Here is a 16,796-nt window from a genome sequence, read left to right on the forward strand (position 1 = left end):
TTTTTTTTGTTGGGAGTTTTTTAGTTACCTTTTCAATTTCTTCTTTTGTTATGGGTTTATTTAGTTGCTCTACTTCTGTTTGTGTTAGTTTAGGTACGTAATGAGTTTCTACAAATTTGTCCATTTCCACTAGGTAGAAAAGGACATTTTCAACAAAACATTAAAAGCTTGTTGACTGTTAGTCCCAAAGGGCAGATACTCACTTTCGAGACGGTAGTGGAACTTCAGGGGCATCAAACAACTTCACAATAGGAGGCAACAACAAATGCAGATAGTCATCCAGGTTGGCGCCAAACAGCTGGATTGCAGCCAACAACTGCCAAAGGGAACACAAGCATGACTGATGAATAAAACAGACAGATATCAAGTACCACTAAGTACTGAGAGAAGGGCAATGGTATGGATAATTCAAAATTCTGTGTGGACTCTGAAAAGCCTTTACTAAGTGGCTTTGAACTACATTTTTCTGGTAGTACTCTTTATTTTCTTATTTTATGTGGCTGATATATTACGTTGCTTTCTCTGAGCTTATTTAAATTGATAAGGAACCAGTTGCTGGATAATGAAGAAAACTGGTGTGAGATAAAACATTTACCAAGAATAATCATAAAAGGGGATAAAACAAGGATAATCAAGAGAGGATTGTAAACATCCTATAAAGTGTAAATTGTGAGCATCAGGTTATTAGTGGTCTTTGGATCTGGTCTTATGGGTTGGCATCAATCTGTTACTCAGGACAAGGTCTCACCTCTAGTTGACCATCCAGGAACTCTGACCTATTATCTGACTCTGATTATCCAGGGACTCTGAAAGAAGCTGGAAATCGCTTTTGAAGCTGCCCTTGGCTACTCACCTTGATAGAGACGATGCGGCCCGGGCTGTTGTCATGCATGAAGACTCGAAGCATATGTGGGATCAGCTGGGGCAGGTAGAGTTTAAATTCTCCCCCAAGAGCTACCACAATTTGCTCAATGAGAAGAATGATCGTGCTTTGGATTGAGGTGTTCATGACCCAGAATTCCTATAAGGAAGAAAGACAGAGAGGAGCAAAGTCAGGTGCCCTTCTGCTGAAATATGAACCAAGGAACTTAGATTGCTAGAAAAAAGCAAAAATGCAGTGAGCATGGTATGTCCCAAGATGGCATCTTTCTCCATCCTCCTCTCACTGGGCCCCTTCTTGTATCCCATGTCACAGCCATATCGAACAAAATAAATGGCACTGTTCCAAACGCTGAAAGTGAAGAGGACTTGAAGCACTTATTGATGAAGATCAAAGACTATAGCCTTCAGTATGGATTACATCTCAACATAAAGAAAACAAAAATCTGCACAACTGGGACCAATAAGCAACATCATGATAAACAGAGAAAAGATTAAAATTGTCAAGGATTTCATTTCAGTTGGATTCACAATCAACGCCCATGGAAACAGCAGTCAAGAAATCAAATGACGCATTGCACCAGGCAAATCTGCTGCAAAAGACGTCTTTAAAGTATTAAAAAGCAAAGATGTCACTTTGAGGACTAAGGTGCACCTGACCTAAGCCATGGTATTTTCAATAGCCTCACATGCATACAAAAGCTGAAAAATGAATAAGGAAGACTGAAGAGAAATCGATGTCTTTGAATTATGGTGTTGGCAAAGAATACTGAATATACCATGGACTGCCAGAAGAATGAACAAATTTGTCTTGGAAGAAGTACAGCCAGAATGCTCCTTAGAAACAAGGATGGCAAGAGTCGGTCTCACATACTTTGGACATGTTATCGGGAAGGATCATTCCCTGGAGAAGGACATCATGTTTGGTAAAGTAGAGAGTCAGTGAAAAACAGGAAGACCCTCAATGTGATGGACTGACACAGCGGCTGCCAACAAAGGGCTCAAGCTTAACAATGATTGTGACGATGGCAAAGGACTGGGCAGTGTTTTGTTCTGTTGTACGAATGGTCGCTTTGAGTTGGAACTGACTCGAGGGCACCTAACAACCACAACCACCACCTCACCCCTCTGTGCTTCACCCATGCTTCTACCTTTGCCTGGAATGCCTTTTCCTGATCAGTTAACCCCTGCTGTCTTTCCAGTCTGCTTAAGCCTCATTTCTCTGATGAAGGCTTTCCTGTTCTCCTTCTATCACCCACTTTGGATCCCTTTACATTCCTCCTTTCTAGCACCTGTTATACTCAATTTTCTTTGCCACTCTCCCTTAAGGAGCCATGGTGGGGCAGTGATTAAGTGCTCAGCGGCTAACCAAAAGGTCAGCAGCTCAAACCCACCAGCTGCTCCTCGAGAGGAAGATGTGGCAGTCTGCTTATGTAAAGATTACAGGCTTGGAAACCCTATGGGGCAGTTCTACTCTGTCCTGTAGAATCGCTATGAGTTGAGATCAACTTGGTGGCAATGAGTTTTAACTCTCCCTCTACTAGACTGTCAGCTATCAAGGGCAAAACATCCCTCTGATTCATCTCCGTATCCCCAGAATCTATCTGGCATATTCTAGCCATTCAAACAAATGTTGACAGGATGAACAAATGACTAAATCTAAATCACTCTGAGAGCCCTGAAGTAGTCCACGGTGGATACTCTACTCTCGGTTAACATCTGACCTCTACAAGAAGGCAACTCCAGTGTTATCAGATTTCTTGCCCTTTCTGAATTTAGACTTTGCTCAGTTGCATCTGGTGTCTTTCCCAATGCATTAGGAAGACCACAGCCATGCTAAGTAAGCCACATGAATGGAACAGAATATCTAATATCTCTGGCCCTCATCTATCACTGCTCATCTACATTAGCAGGACTGGGCCATGGGCTTTGAGTAATACTCACTCCATCAACAAACATCCACCAAAAGTCTATGTTAGGCAGCAGGCTCTGCTACGCACTCACTGGTACCATCCATGACATGACAGTGGTTACTTAACCATTAAAGTTAGATGCCTGGAGTTTTAGACCTGGTTCTCCTTCTTACCAGGCGAATGACCCAGGGGTAAATGACTTTATTCCAGGTTGCACTTTCCTCATCTGTAAAACGGGGCTGACACCTGACTTTCTAACCTCATAGGACTGCTGTGTGAAAGAAATGAGACACAGAATGGGAAAGGATTTTGAAAACTACAAAGTACTTTACTAGTGCTAACTATTGTAAGTATACTATTTAACACGATGGAGAATGTGACTGACTACATTTTACGTTAATGCAGGCACTGAGACATGTACTTTATAATATGCAGGAGAGGATTTTAAAAGGATTCTCTTAAGTGTCTTCAATGATTTTTGAAAATCCATCAATCTTCCTCAACACCCAAACCATTTTCAGTCCTCAGTAGTACCACAAAATGAGCACTTTCCTATATCCATATAATCAACTGCATACAAGTTACTAAAATAAAAACTTGGCCAATTGGCCACAGATCCTGCCTTGGTACTGCAAGGCAAATTGGTCCAAGCCTCTAACTCCACTTAAAAAGAGAGTTGCCTACCACTTTCTTTAAGATCTCCAGGGGAGGAGACTTAATGATAACAGAAACCCTACTAATGATGGCAACACATGACACATTAATACTCTCGGGGTCCCTAAATACAGAGTAGAAGTCAATTGAAAAAGGGACAACTCTTCAGGTGAAAGGTCTTAAAAGAAGTACAAGATGTTTTTATGTTTTTTTAAAGCATGATATTTTAGAAAATGAAAACCATGCTCGAAGATGCTGGTAAAACTTTCTTTTTCTCTGCCTGGTGAGACATATTCTTTCTGAAAAAGCTTTCTCTAGATAAAAAGCTTTGTCAAAGAAGCACCATGGATTTTCTGGCCTCCACAGTTTGTCTGATGCTCATTCACTTAGGCCATACTGTGTCATCGTCAGAGAAAGCCCACCTACCTCCCGGCTGTACTACTACCCACTCATCACAGGGCTTTCTCTACCTCAAAGAGGCCAGGCAGCCTGCCCAAGGGTGTCAGCTGATCACTGTTCACAAAGACTGCTCTCTTCCTAGGCTGAGGGAGCTCATTAAAATGCTAGGATCAACAGCCACAGGAAAAGTCCTGCTTGCACCTTCTTTATCTTGGATAAAATGAAAGCTGTATTTTGCAGGTATGGGGCACCCTGCCTCAAATCCCTGTATTCTGGTCAGAAGTCTTCTTTGGGGGAAAAGTCATAGACTACTTCAGCCTTATACCACGAGGACACTCCCTTTCTCTCTCCCCACCCTCCCAGTACCATTCATTTCTCAGGCTCTTTAACACTCTGTCTAAATGTTCCTTGAAGACAGGCCTCACAGCTGTAGGAGAAGTTAGGGAATAGAGGGCTTTTAATTTTATATATATACACATACACACACACACATCTATGTATATAGTTCTCTTTCCCTTTTATTTTCTTAATATATATAGTTTTAAAAAAACATATATCATTTTTTTTTTTTCCATTTCTTTTCTTTCTTTCCCATTTCTGAGACCCAGTTGCTGGGGAATCACATTTTTGAAGTCAGCCATTTTGATTTTCATCCTGCTGTTTTTCCAAGCTGACTACAAAGGTCTGGTGTGGAAGAAAAGAAATCATCTTCCAACTCTGAAGGTATAGCGACCTCCACAAAGCAACCTTTCCAACAGAGACATTTAAATTATAGAGAACAGTAGGAAGCAAGCCTCCTCCTCAAAGAGAAAAACAATACTGCCATAATGGGGAGTCCTCCGGTACCTGCTTAATGTGTGTTATAAAATCCTGGAAGGGAGCCTTCTGCCTATGCCATTGCTGTCAGAAGGTGACATTTATGCTTTTGAAGGTAGCAGGGTAAAGCATCACCTTCGTCCTCAGTGCCTGACGGGAGTCCATTGCATTTAATAGCCCAAGGAAAACATAATATCCAGGCCCCTTGAAGGCCATGGTTTTATGGGCAGTATGGAATAGGGCTTTACTGGGAATAGTAAAGTGCTATTGTGATATTACAGTGAAATTGCTTTGTTGTGTGAGGCAAATAACTCAAGAGTCTATTTCAGGCAGAACAATCACTTCAGGTTTCCTCCTCAGACTTCACATCTTATACCTTTGTACCTGGGGGTCTGGGAGCCTGAAGCAACAGCCTCTCTCTCCCTTTCATAATCCAGTGGGATATTTTGCTCCATTTTTTATACTAAGGTTGTAAAAGCTTTACACTGAACCACAGAAAAATATTCATGTTATCCAAACCTGCTTCTGAGCTTTCCTTGAACCAAACATTGACGAACAAGCCAAGTATTAACCTCTACTCACTCTCATGAGGGTGACTATTTCATCCATATAAGGTCTGATGTGGCTCTTCACAAAGGACACCAACATTCCCAGTTGCTGGAACAGAAACTGAAAGAGAGGAGAGGTCAGCAAGTTGGCACGGTGAAGGATGCAGAATCCCAAGTGTACGTGAACAAATGAGGACTACAGAATCAGGTTTCTGCACTACCTCATCTACTGAGGATATGCTACAAAGACTTGGACTTAAAACCTTTGGTGATGGTGGTAGGGACTAAAAATACTGTCAGTGGCTCTGGGGCCAGACCGCTGTTTTGAGACACTTTTTCACCTACTAGCACTGTAACCTTCACTTAACTTCTCTATGCTCATCATGGAGGGAGCAAAGCTTTTGGGACCATCATTTGTTGATATGGCATGACTCAAAATGAGAAGAAACATCTACAAACATTCATTAATAATTGGAAAGTAGAATGTACAAAGTAAGAATCTAGGAAATTTTGTAGTCGTCAAACATGAAGTGGACCGCATAAAGATCAATATCCTAGGCATTAATGAGCTGAAATGGACCAGTATTGGCCATTTTGAACTGGACAAGCATGGGGTCTACTAAGCCAAGAGTGACAAATTGAAGAGGAATGGCATCGGCATTCATCATCAAAAAGAACACTTCAAAATCTATCCTGAAGTACAATGCTGTCAGTGATAGGATAATATCCATATGCCTATAACGAAGACCAGTTAATATAACTATTATTCAAATTTACCCACTAATCACTAATGCCAAAGATGAGGAAATTGAAGATTTTTACCAACTTCTGCCGTCTGAAACTGATCAAACATGCAATTGAGATGCACTGATAATTACTGGTGATTGGAATGTGAAAGTTGCAAACAAAGAAGAAGGATCTGCAGTTGCAAAATATGCCTGGGTGATAGAAATGATCGCATGATAGAATTTTGCAAGACCAAAGACTTATTCATTGCAAATACCTTTTCTCAACAACATAAATGGCAACTATACACGTGGACCTCAACAGATGGAAAACACAGGAATCATATCCACTACATTTTTGGAAAGAAATGATGGAAAAGCTCAATGTCATGAGTCAGAACAAGGCCAGGGGCCGACTGTAGAACAGATCATCAATTGCTCCTATGTAAGTTCAAGATGAAGCTGAAGAAAATTAGAGCAAGTCCACAAGAGCCAAACTACAACCCTGAGTATATACCACCTGAATTTGGAGACCATCTCAAGAATAGATTTGACGCGTTGAACGCTAATGACCGAAGATCAGACGAGTTGTGGGATGACATCAAGGACATCATACACGAAGAGAGCAAATGGTCATTAAAAAGACAGGAAAGAAAGAAAATATCAAAATGGATGTCAGAAGAGACTTTGAAACTTGCTCTTGAACGTAGAGTAGCTAAAGCGAAAGGAAGAAATGATGACATAAAAGAGCTACATGGAAGATTTCAAAGGGCAGCTCGAGAAGACAAAGTAAGATATTATAATGAAATGTGCAAAGACCTGGATTTAGAAAACCGAAAGGGAAGAACACATTTGGCATTTCTCAAGCTGAAAGAAGTGAAGAAAAAATTCAAGCCTCGAGTTGCGATTTTGAAGGATTCTACGGTGAAAATATTGAATGACGCAGGAAGCATCAAAAGAAGATGCAAGGAATACACAGGCACTGTACCAAAAAGAAGTGGATGATGTTCAACCATTTCAGGAGGTGGCATATGATCAAGAACTGATGGTACTGAAGGAAAAAGTCTAAGATGCTTTGAAGGCACTGGCGAAAAACAAGGCTCCAGGAATTAATGGAATATCAATTGAGATGTTTCAACTAATGGATGCAACACTGGACATGCTCACTCATCTATACCAAGCAATTTAGAAGACAGCTACCTGGCCAACCAACTGGAAGAGATCCATATTTGTGCCCATTCCAAAAAAAGGTGATCCAACAGAATGAGGAAATTATCCCACAATATCATTAACATCCCACGCAAGTAAAATGTTGAAGATCATTCAAAATCAGCTGCAGCAGGACATCGACAGGAAACTGCCAGAAATTCAAACCTGATTCAGAAGAGGACGTGCAACCAGGGATATCAGTGTTGATGTCAGATGGATTGTGGCTGAAAGCAGAGAATACCAGAAAGATGTTTACCTGTGTTTTAATGACTATGCAAAGGCATTTGACAATGCAGATCACAATAAACTAAGGATAACATTGTGAAGAATAGGAATTCCAGAACACTTAATTGTGCTCATGAGGAACCTGCACATAGACCAAGAGGCAGTTGTTCAAACTAAACAAGGAGATACTGCATGGTTTAAATCAAGAAAGGTGTGCATCAGGATTGTATACTTTCACTGCTTAATCAATCTGTATGCTCAGCAAATAACTGGAGAAGCTGGACTAGATGAAGAAGAATGTGGCCTCAGGATTGGTGGAAGACTCATTAACAACCTGCAATATCCAGAGGACACAACAATGCTTGCTGAAAGCAAAGAGGACTTGAAGCACTTATGATGAAGATCAAAGACTACAGTCTTCAGTATAGATTACACCTCAACATAAAGACAACAAAAATTCTCACAACTGAACCAATAAACAACATCATGATAAATGGAGAAAATACTGAAGCTGTCAGGGATTTCATTTTACTTGGATCCACAATCAACATCCATGGAAGCAGCAGTCAAGAAATCAAACGACGCTCACTGAGTAAATCTGCCGCAAAAGACTTCTTTGAAGTGTTAAAAACAAAGATGTCACTTTGGCGTCTAAGGTGCACCTGACCCAAGCCATGATATTTTTAGTTGCCTCATCTGCATGTGAAAGCTGGACAACAAATAAGAAAGACCAAGAAGAACTGACACTTTTGAATTATGGCGTTGGCAAAGAATACTGAATACACCATGGACTGCCAGAAGAATGAATGTATCTGTCTTGGAAGAAGTACAGTCAGAATGCTCCTTAGAAGTTAGGATGGCAAGACTTCATCTCACATACTTTGAACATGTAATCAAGACGGAACAGTCCTTAATGGTGTATCTTTGGCTATGTGTATTGAGAAGTTAGAGGGTTGATATGTTGTGGGGTTGTTAACCAATGTCATAAAACAACACGTGTACTTCTGTTTCATGAGAAACTATTTGTTCTGTAAGCCTTCACCTGAAGTACAATTAAAAAAAAAAAAAAAAAGAGGGAACAGTCCTTGGAGAAGGAGATCATGCTTGGTAAAGTAGAAGGTCAGAGAAAAGGAGGAAGAGCCTCATTGAGATGGACTGATACAGTGGCTACAACAATGGGCTCAAACATAGCAACCACTGTGAGGATGGCGCAGGACTGGGCAGTGTTTCTAGGAAATTATGAGCCAAAATAGCAAGCAAACTTAGGGAAGGATGGAATAAGTAGATTCTATTTAGAATGGTACTTTAAGAAGAGGTGTCACCCATTAGAGTTTGGGGCAAGGGAACTTGGGTAGGGGTGAGGCAGCTAGATGGGAAGTGCCAAGTACTTTCTTTCCACGTTAAAGATGTAGCTTCAGGGTATAGTTTTTATTACTGCTACATGTCAACATTAAGTAGCAAATCATATTGCAAAGTAAAAAAAAAAAAAAAAAATAGATCTGTAAGCTTTTGCTTCCCTCCGTTAAAATCATAATTTACAGGTGAACATACATATTTTCACCCCAATCCACGTTTTGAAACTTGGGTAAGTTGGAGATAAATAAAAAAATGTTGTTTCAAACAGTGAGTAATGGACTTAGAGTACTCATTACCTTAAGAGGTGAGACTGACAGGACATGATTGGGCTAGAAAGAGTTTGGACTAATTCCCTAATGACAAGGACACCAATGGCTCCTAAGGCAATTAGAAGCTGGACACAGTATGGCACAGTTTTCACTCAGCAGAGCCATCCCTACTCATCTCCTGCGCTCCCATCATTTAACCACTGCTGACAGTTTTTATGAAATGTTCTCTATGAAAAGTACATTACAGAGATCAAGGAACATGAGATTTTAAATATAATATTGTTCTTCAGCTAAACTTATGTAAAACCTGGAAGAGGGCAGAAAATCTAAGCTGGCAGAAAAGCAAGCACTGGGGATGGCAGGGAGGTCAGGGAAAACCACAAGAGAGAAAGAGGAAAAGAGCCATCTGATCCTCACTGTCATTTCCTTAGGCAATTAGGAAGGCCTCTCTGGTGGTTGACTCATAAGGACTGGCAACACAGGCTGGCATAGACAGGCCTCATTCATAACTAGCTCAAGGAGTCACGTCACATCATTGCTTCTCCCTTAGATTCTTTCACAAGCTTTTTTCTCTTTTCCTGAACATTAGTATTTCAAAAGAATACATAGTTTTGTTACTGAAAATATGGTGGACTAGATATCCTCCCAAACCGTCCTGTTATGAAAACACCTAAAAATAATGCATAAAAAAACAACAACAGCATTATTAGAACTGAGGCCTCTCATGTAAAGCCAGCCCTTCAACGAGCTACGTCTTAAATGGTGAACTGCCAACAACAGCAACAACAAAATCTATCCACTGGCAAAAGGAGACAAGAAATTTGTTGATATTGATGTGAGTTCTAGGTAGGAAAAAACTCTCCTGTAAGAATTCATAATGTCAGGCCTATCTTCATATTATGAGTTTAGGGGTTTAACTATTTGTGTGCCCTGCAAAACTCAAGGCAAAGAAATTAACTTAAAATTCTCCTGAGCTTAAAATACCCTGGATCATCTGCCAGAAGTAAATGCAAATCCTCTCTGGAGGGATGCAACTTCACAGCAGATTTTATAGTACCGTCACAGGTAAAACCCAGCTGAATATACGATCCAAAATTATAGAACACATAAGGAAGTATACCACTTCAAGTGTGATTCAGCAGAAACAATAAACAACAGAATTATACCCATCAAGAATTCTATGTATACTGAAATTATTAAATAGACAATATAAAATAAGTCTGTTTAAATGCTTAAAGAAATAAAAGTGGGAATAAAAAACATAGGTAACGAACAACATAGCACAAAAAAATATAAGCATATTTGAAAGAGTTAAGTACAACTTTAAGGAAAAGAAAAACATAGTTGGAACTAAAAATCCAATAACTGGTAAAAATGGACATAAATGAAAGACTATGTTGCTGTTAGGTGCTGTTGAGTTGATTTTCGACACATAGCAACCCCATGTGACATCGCAGAACTACCCCATAGGGTTTTCTTGGCTGTAATCTTTGTGGGAGCAGATCTCCAGGTCTTTCTCCAGCGGAGTGGGTTGAAACCGCCAAACTTCTGGTTAGCAGCTGATTGCTTAACTATTGTACCACTAGGGCTCCTTAGCTGAAGGATTAGTGAATAGAAAATGGATGTGAAGAAATATACCGAATGCATCTCTGAGGGACTAAGATTAAAAATATGGAAGAAAAACCAAGCTACATTAAGAATAGATTAAGAAGCTCTAACATGTGTAATCAGAATCCTGAAAGGAGAAAACAGAAAAGTGGAAGGACAATATTAAAAAAGATGATAAATGAGAATTCTCAAGAACTGATAAAAGATATCAATTCTCAGATTCAGGAGGCCCAACAAATCTTACGCAGGATAAGAAAAAGAAATCTACATTTAGATATATAGTAGGTGAAACTGCAGGATAATAACAATGAGAAGATCTGAAAAACAGCCATAGAGAAAAGAGAGTGTAAGTAAAAAGGTACAATGATTTCTCAACAGCAATAAATTGGATAATATCTACAAAGCTGTGAGAGAACCCAGAATCACACGTTCAGCTAAAGGAAGATTTAAAAAGAGGGTGAAATGAAGATTTTTTTCAGATAAATAAAAGCAGAGAGTTTACTTTAATGGAAGCTCACAAGAGGAATTTATTTTAGGAAGAAGGAAAATGATCCCAGGAGGAAGTTCTGAGATGGAAGAAGGAATGATGAGAAATAAAATGGCAACTGTAGATGAACATAAACTAACAATGCATAAAGCAAAAGTAATAATGCTTAATTTGATGGTTAAAAAAAAAAAACTAGATAATAACATAAGAGGAAGGGGAGATGGTTTGAGCAATTATTCTAAGTTTCATATGCTGTTATACTGTTCAGGGGAAGGAAAAAGATATTGGTTAATTTTAGACATTGTTAAATTGAGTATGTAAGTCAAAATTTTAAGGATGAAAAAGATAAAACTGGATCAATTCCTCATACTGTACACTGGGACATATTCCAAAAAGCTCGAAGATCTAAATGTGAAAATGAAGCTAATAAAGAATAAAAAGAAAAACAGGCTAATTCCTTTACAATCTGGGAATGGGAAAACCTTTTCTAAATAGGTTTCAAAATCCAGAAGCAATAAGGAAAATATTGATACATTTGACTGTAAAAGAAAATGTGGTTGCATAAGATAAGGTAATATTTGCAAAATAGAAAGATAAATGACAAACAGGGAAAATATTTGTAACTTATATCATGAGGGGTTAATACCACTGATATATAAAGAGCTTCTAAAAATTGAGAAAAAAAGAACCACCACCCAAGAGCTCTTAAATATACAAAAACATGCACTCACAATAGAAGAGATGCAAATTAAAACTACACTGAGGTACTATTTCTCACTTACGAGATTACAAAATTCTAAAAGCTTGATAACATATTCTATTGGCACAGATTTGGGAAATAGGCACTCTCATATGTGGCTGGTCAGAATGTAAAATGATGTAACACTTAGGAGGGCAATTTGGCAACAATTAAACAGATTATGTCTGCATTTAACCTTTGATCCAGAAATCCCACTTCAAGCAATCTATCCCAGGGATATGCTTGGCAAAAATATGATGTTTTTTTTCATTGTAACATTATTTTAAATAGCAAAGGACTAGAAAAAACACATATGTCCATCAATTGGGACTGGTTAAATAATCTATGGTATGTTCACACAACAGAGGAAATGTGTTAGGCAGAATAAAGGTGCCCCAAAGATGTTCATGTTCTAATCCCTGGAACCTGTCAATATATTGTTTTACATGGCAAAAAGGACTTTTGTAGATGTGATTAAGGTTCAGGACCTCAGGAGGAGCAGATCATCCTAGAATGAGCCTAATCACACTGGGGGCTTGATCTACTCAGATGAGTCCTTAAAAGCAGAAAACCTTTCCTAGCAGTGGCCAGAAAAAAAGATGTAACAATCAATGGAAGAAGGGTCAGAAAGATATGATGTTGCTGGTCTTAAGGCTGGAGGAAGGGGGGCCAAGGAATGCAAGTGGCCTCCAGAAGCTTGAAAAATCAAGGGAAGAGATCTCCCTAGAATCTGAGACAAAACAGGACAAAAGAAAGCACTAAGATAGTAGAAATAAACTGAAATATATCAGTAATCACAATAAACGTAATTGGACAAAATGCACTGATTAAAAGACAAAGATTTTCAAACTAGATTAGCTACATTATATTTATAAGAGATCCATCTAAAACAGAAAGTTACAACACAATTAAAAGAGTAGGAAAATACACATATCCTCCTCCATAAAAAGTTAATGTAGTTATAATATTAGAAAAAATAAAATTTAAGGCATTACCACAGATTAAAAGGGTCATGCACAATGATTGAAGATTCAATTCACCAGGAAGAAAGCATAATTTAAAATTTATATGCATCTAACGTAGGGGCCCTGGTGGCGCAGTGGTTAAAACACTAGGCTGCTAACTGAAAGGTCAGTGGTTTGAACCGACCAGCCACTCCGTTGGAGAAAGATGTTGCAGTCTGCTTCTGTAAAGATTACAGCCTTGGAAACCCTATAGGGCAGTTCTACTCTGTCCTATAGGGTTGTTAAGAGTCAGAATTGACTCAATGACACACAACAACAACAACATGCACAAAATAGCCCAAATATATATATGTAACAGGAAAAGCTCTCTGTGGGCAAACTGGGGACAATCTGAGCAGAAAGAATAATGCAAGACAACTAGACTGGATTAGGAATTGGAGGATGAAGAATGCTTACAGGACATTACTGGGTCAACTGACATTAGAATACAGGCAGTAGATTAACATATTGTAATAGAGTTAAATTTACTGAAGCTGATAACTGTCTGGTGGTCATAAAATATCCCTATTCTTAGGAAATACACACTGAAGTATTTATGGGTAAAGAGTCAATATGTATGCAACTCATTCTCAGGTAGTTCAAGAAAAAAAAATCCCAGAGAGAGAGAGAGAATGATGAGGCAAATCAGGTAAAATGTTAACAATAGGTAAATCTGAGTAAAGAGTATACAAGTGTTCTTTGTACTATTATTATTCTCGAAATTTTCTGTTAAGTTTATTTCCAAAAAAAAAGTTAATGATGATAATCGATTATAACACAGAATAAAAACAGAATACATAAGTTCACAATGGTATTTAACAGAAAGGAAAAGAAAAAAAGAGGGAGAAAGGGAAGGAGGGGTAGGAGAAAGCTCTTTTTTACAGAAAGATGCCAGCTAATAAAAGCAGGAGTGACAGAACTAGAAAGTGATCATTTTGCAACCTCCAGTGTGATAATGGATTCAGGAAAGGATCATCAATGGATGTTAAAATCATTGGGTGAAAGGTAGCTGAGGAGTAGGATAGTCCCAGTCTCAAAGTATCATCCCACAGAGTATTTCTTAATGACAAAGGAAAAACAGTAACTTTACAATGGAGATATCTGATGGACACTAACTTAACCACGTGCTCAAACTTTAGCATCAATAATAATGGGACAAACCGACTTTATGAGATGTAGTAAGAAATAGGCACGCAACTTTACCTATGTTGTGTTCGCACCAAAAATGTTTGACTTAAATCTAATCAAAAAAGAAGCAACCAGAAATCCAGACCATGGAACACTCTATCAGACAACTGGATTGGACTCTAGTCAAAGTGAGACTAACAATGCTGTCCTTCCCCCTAGGCTATTCATCTTTTAGGCATTTTGAGGGAATAAGCCAGGAAACTGGACAGAGCTGATTAAACCTGTTCACTTAAGTGTTAGAATTTAACGGGCAGAAGGGCATTAGGCTCAACAATAAGCAGTGTGCATTATTAGGAAACTGAGGCCCAGAGATGAAACTTCTGTAGATGTGTGTGGTGTGGAGCAGAGAGGAGCAAGGTTTGGGGTTTTAGCCACTTACCTCCCGGATGGCCCCGTCACAGACCCGAATGACATTAAGGAATGTGGGCATGACCTGGGGCAGGAACTGTACACACTTGAGTCCCAGGGACTTGAAGATGAAGGTGATGGCTTGGACAACCATGGTGTGATGCTGAGAGAGGGACTGGTCCCGGAAGATCCGCATCAGGGCCACCATGGAAACGGCTGGGTAGAACTCATCCAGAGGCAGGTTTCCCATGTTGACCAGCATTTCACTGGTGCTGTAGTCAGCTAGGACAAAACCACCAAGAGAATTCATGAGGTATACGCATCGAGGAAGACCCTCAATGAGATGGACTGACACAGTGGCTGCAACAATGGGCTCAAACATTGCAACAGTTGTGAGGATGGTGCAGGACCAGGCAGTGTTTCGTTCTTTATACACAGGGTGACTGAGTCAGAACCGACTTGATGGCACCTAACAACAACGTGACAATGCTTTGAGTTTAGGCAGAGCATGGCTAACAACAAACAAAAAACCTCCTGACAGACATTAGCATTTATGTCTTTCTCCCTGGTATGTTCTAATGCCACTGGGAATGTGGGGTATGTTAGGAACCCATGAACAGGCTCCCAGCATCGAGGACTCATCTGTTTTTGGTTTTTCTATTACCCAAACCAAAAAAGCCTAAAACAGTACATGACAGATTTTCTTTAAACTGCTATGTTTCACTTGCTTCTTACCATTATGGTTCACAACTTTGTAGAGGAAACCATCAATAAAGATAATTACTTCCCCAAATGAAAGGGAATTCAATTCGGCAAACATCTGTTCAGCAGCTGCTTGGTCCCTCTAGGGAATTCAGATAAGTTAGTAGGCAAATGCTACTTGACCTGAACAAGAAGAATCTCAAGGACTCTTACTGGGGGTATTAAGAGTGCAATGAAGAAGGTAAGAACTTTAACAGGTCAAGAGATGGGGGCTGACTGGTGGTGAATAAAGGAAGAACACCTGCAAGGATGCGGCTCAGGCTCTGCTCTTGACAGCTACGGGTGTGACAGGATAACATCACAGGCACACTTCTCTGATAAACATAAGGAAGGGGAAATTGGAAGCAATATAATTCTATCTCTACAGTTTAGAAAGTATTTTATTTTTGAAAAATAACATTTTGCTGTAAAAGTTAGGAAGGTCACTGTTCAACGTTCACACTTTCAGAAATAGGTCTGCTTAGCTCCCACAGGTGGACAACAGGTTAAGTCTGGAAAGCTCTCCTGCATCCCCATACTCTATCCCAATCTCTCAGGCTACTGTCAAAAGGCAGCAGGGCTCTATGGCCAGACCACTTAATAGAAAAAAGAGCCCTGGGTTTCTGACTGCTGCTAGTTTTTCTATGCCTTTGCCTTACCGAAATTTCCCTATCAATTAAAGAAGGGAAAATAAATTCCACCCTCCTCCTCCTTGGGTGCTATGAGAATAAAAAACATCCAAAAAACACTAGCAAAGACTGAGAGGTGAACAGAGGTGATGGGGTCATTCTTTGCATCTCTCTCATCTTCACCAAAAGGTGAGAACAGACATAGCCTGTTAACCCTTGACAAAGAATCTGGACACACTGAGAAGCAGCATCCCTGCTGTGATGCAAGAGGAAACTACCGACTTTTTATTCCAAAGCAGCTAAGTGAGCCAATATCCTATAATTTCATAGTTATCCAGCCCAAGATGCTTCCTAAACATGGTCAGCAAGGGCTCTGTGATTCAGTGACTTGGCAACTCTCTTGTGGCTCCCTTCCACTTACAGGAATCCTGACTTGACTTGGATTCTGACAGGCTGACAGCAGAAGCATCCCGGGACTGGTCAATCATGCCAATGTTCACTTTGTGCTTGTAGGGATCCAACGCCCCCAAGAGCCCTAATACACGAATGGCCTGGGTGGTCAAGGAAGGGAGAAAAAAGAAAACATTCATCACAACATTTGGTTACAACAGGTTTCATGGATATTCCTTATGTTCCATAATACCTAACTGATACCCAGATGATCAGCTACATGAGCAAAATGGAGAAACACAGCAAGTCTGATCAATAGTGTCAGAACATACTAATGCCACAACTTTCTCTCTCTCTATTCTCCCAGAAACTCTTTAAAGACCAAGCTTGTCATGTTCCCTACCTCTCTCCGTGTACCCTGGTTCTGCTCAGTCTTCAGAAAATTCAGCAGCACCTCAAGCAGAGTGGGGTACTTCCTGTAGGGCTCTACAACATAGCCAGTGCTGGCCACCAATTGTCCCAGGGTCCACAGAGCCACCTGGATAGGCAAAAGATCACAGGGTACAGTGAACCAGTAACAGAAAAGAAAGCAGTCTGTATTCTGTTAAATGACTGTAATGAAGTAATAGAGGCTATTACAAGAAAAGAAGTTTCCAGTAAAGACACTAT

General features: G+C 39.7%; 1 protein-coding gene across 1 annotated transcript in view; it reads right to left on the reverse strand.

Annotated features, from left to right (window-relative positions):
• Window positions 1-16,796, reverse strand: part of MTOR (mechanistic target of rapamycin kinase) — a 138,928-nt gene that overhangs the window by 93,597 nt on the left and 28,535 nt on the right. Inside the window, exons 17-22 of the mRNA XM_004385165.1 lie at window positions 16,531-16,665; window positions 16,159-16,288; window positions 14,399-14,649; window positions 5,244-5,330; window positions 854-1,021; window positions 204-316 (exon numbers count right to left, since the gene is read on the reverse strand). Coding sequence (XP_004385222.1) covers window positions 204-316; window positions 854-1,021; window positions 5,244-5,330; window positions 14,399-14,649; window positions 16,159-16,288; window positions 16,531-16,665 — 884 coding nt within the window. The remainder of the gene's footprint in view (window positions 1-203; window positions 317-853; window positions 1,022-5,243; window positions 5,331-14,398; window positions 14,650-16,158; window positions 16,289-16,530; window positions 16,666-16,796) is intronic.

This window comes from Trichechus manatus, unplaced genomic scaffold (assembly GCF_000243295.1).
Source record: "Trichechus manatus latirostris isolate Lorelei unplaced genomic scaffold, TriManLat1.0 scaffold00133, whole genome shotgun sequence".
NCBI classification, from domain to species: Eukaryota; Metazoa; Chordata; class Mammalia; order Sirenia; family Trichechidae; genus Trichechus; species Trichechus manatus.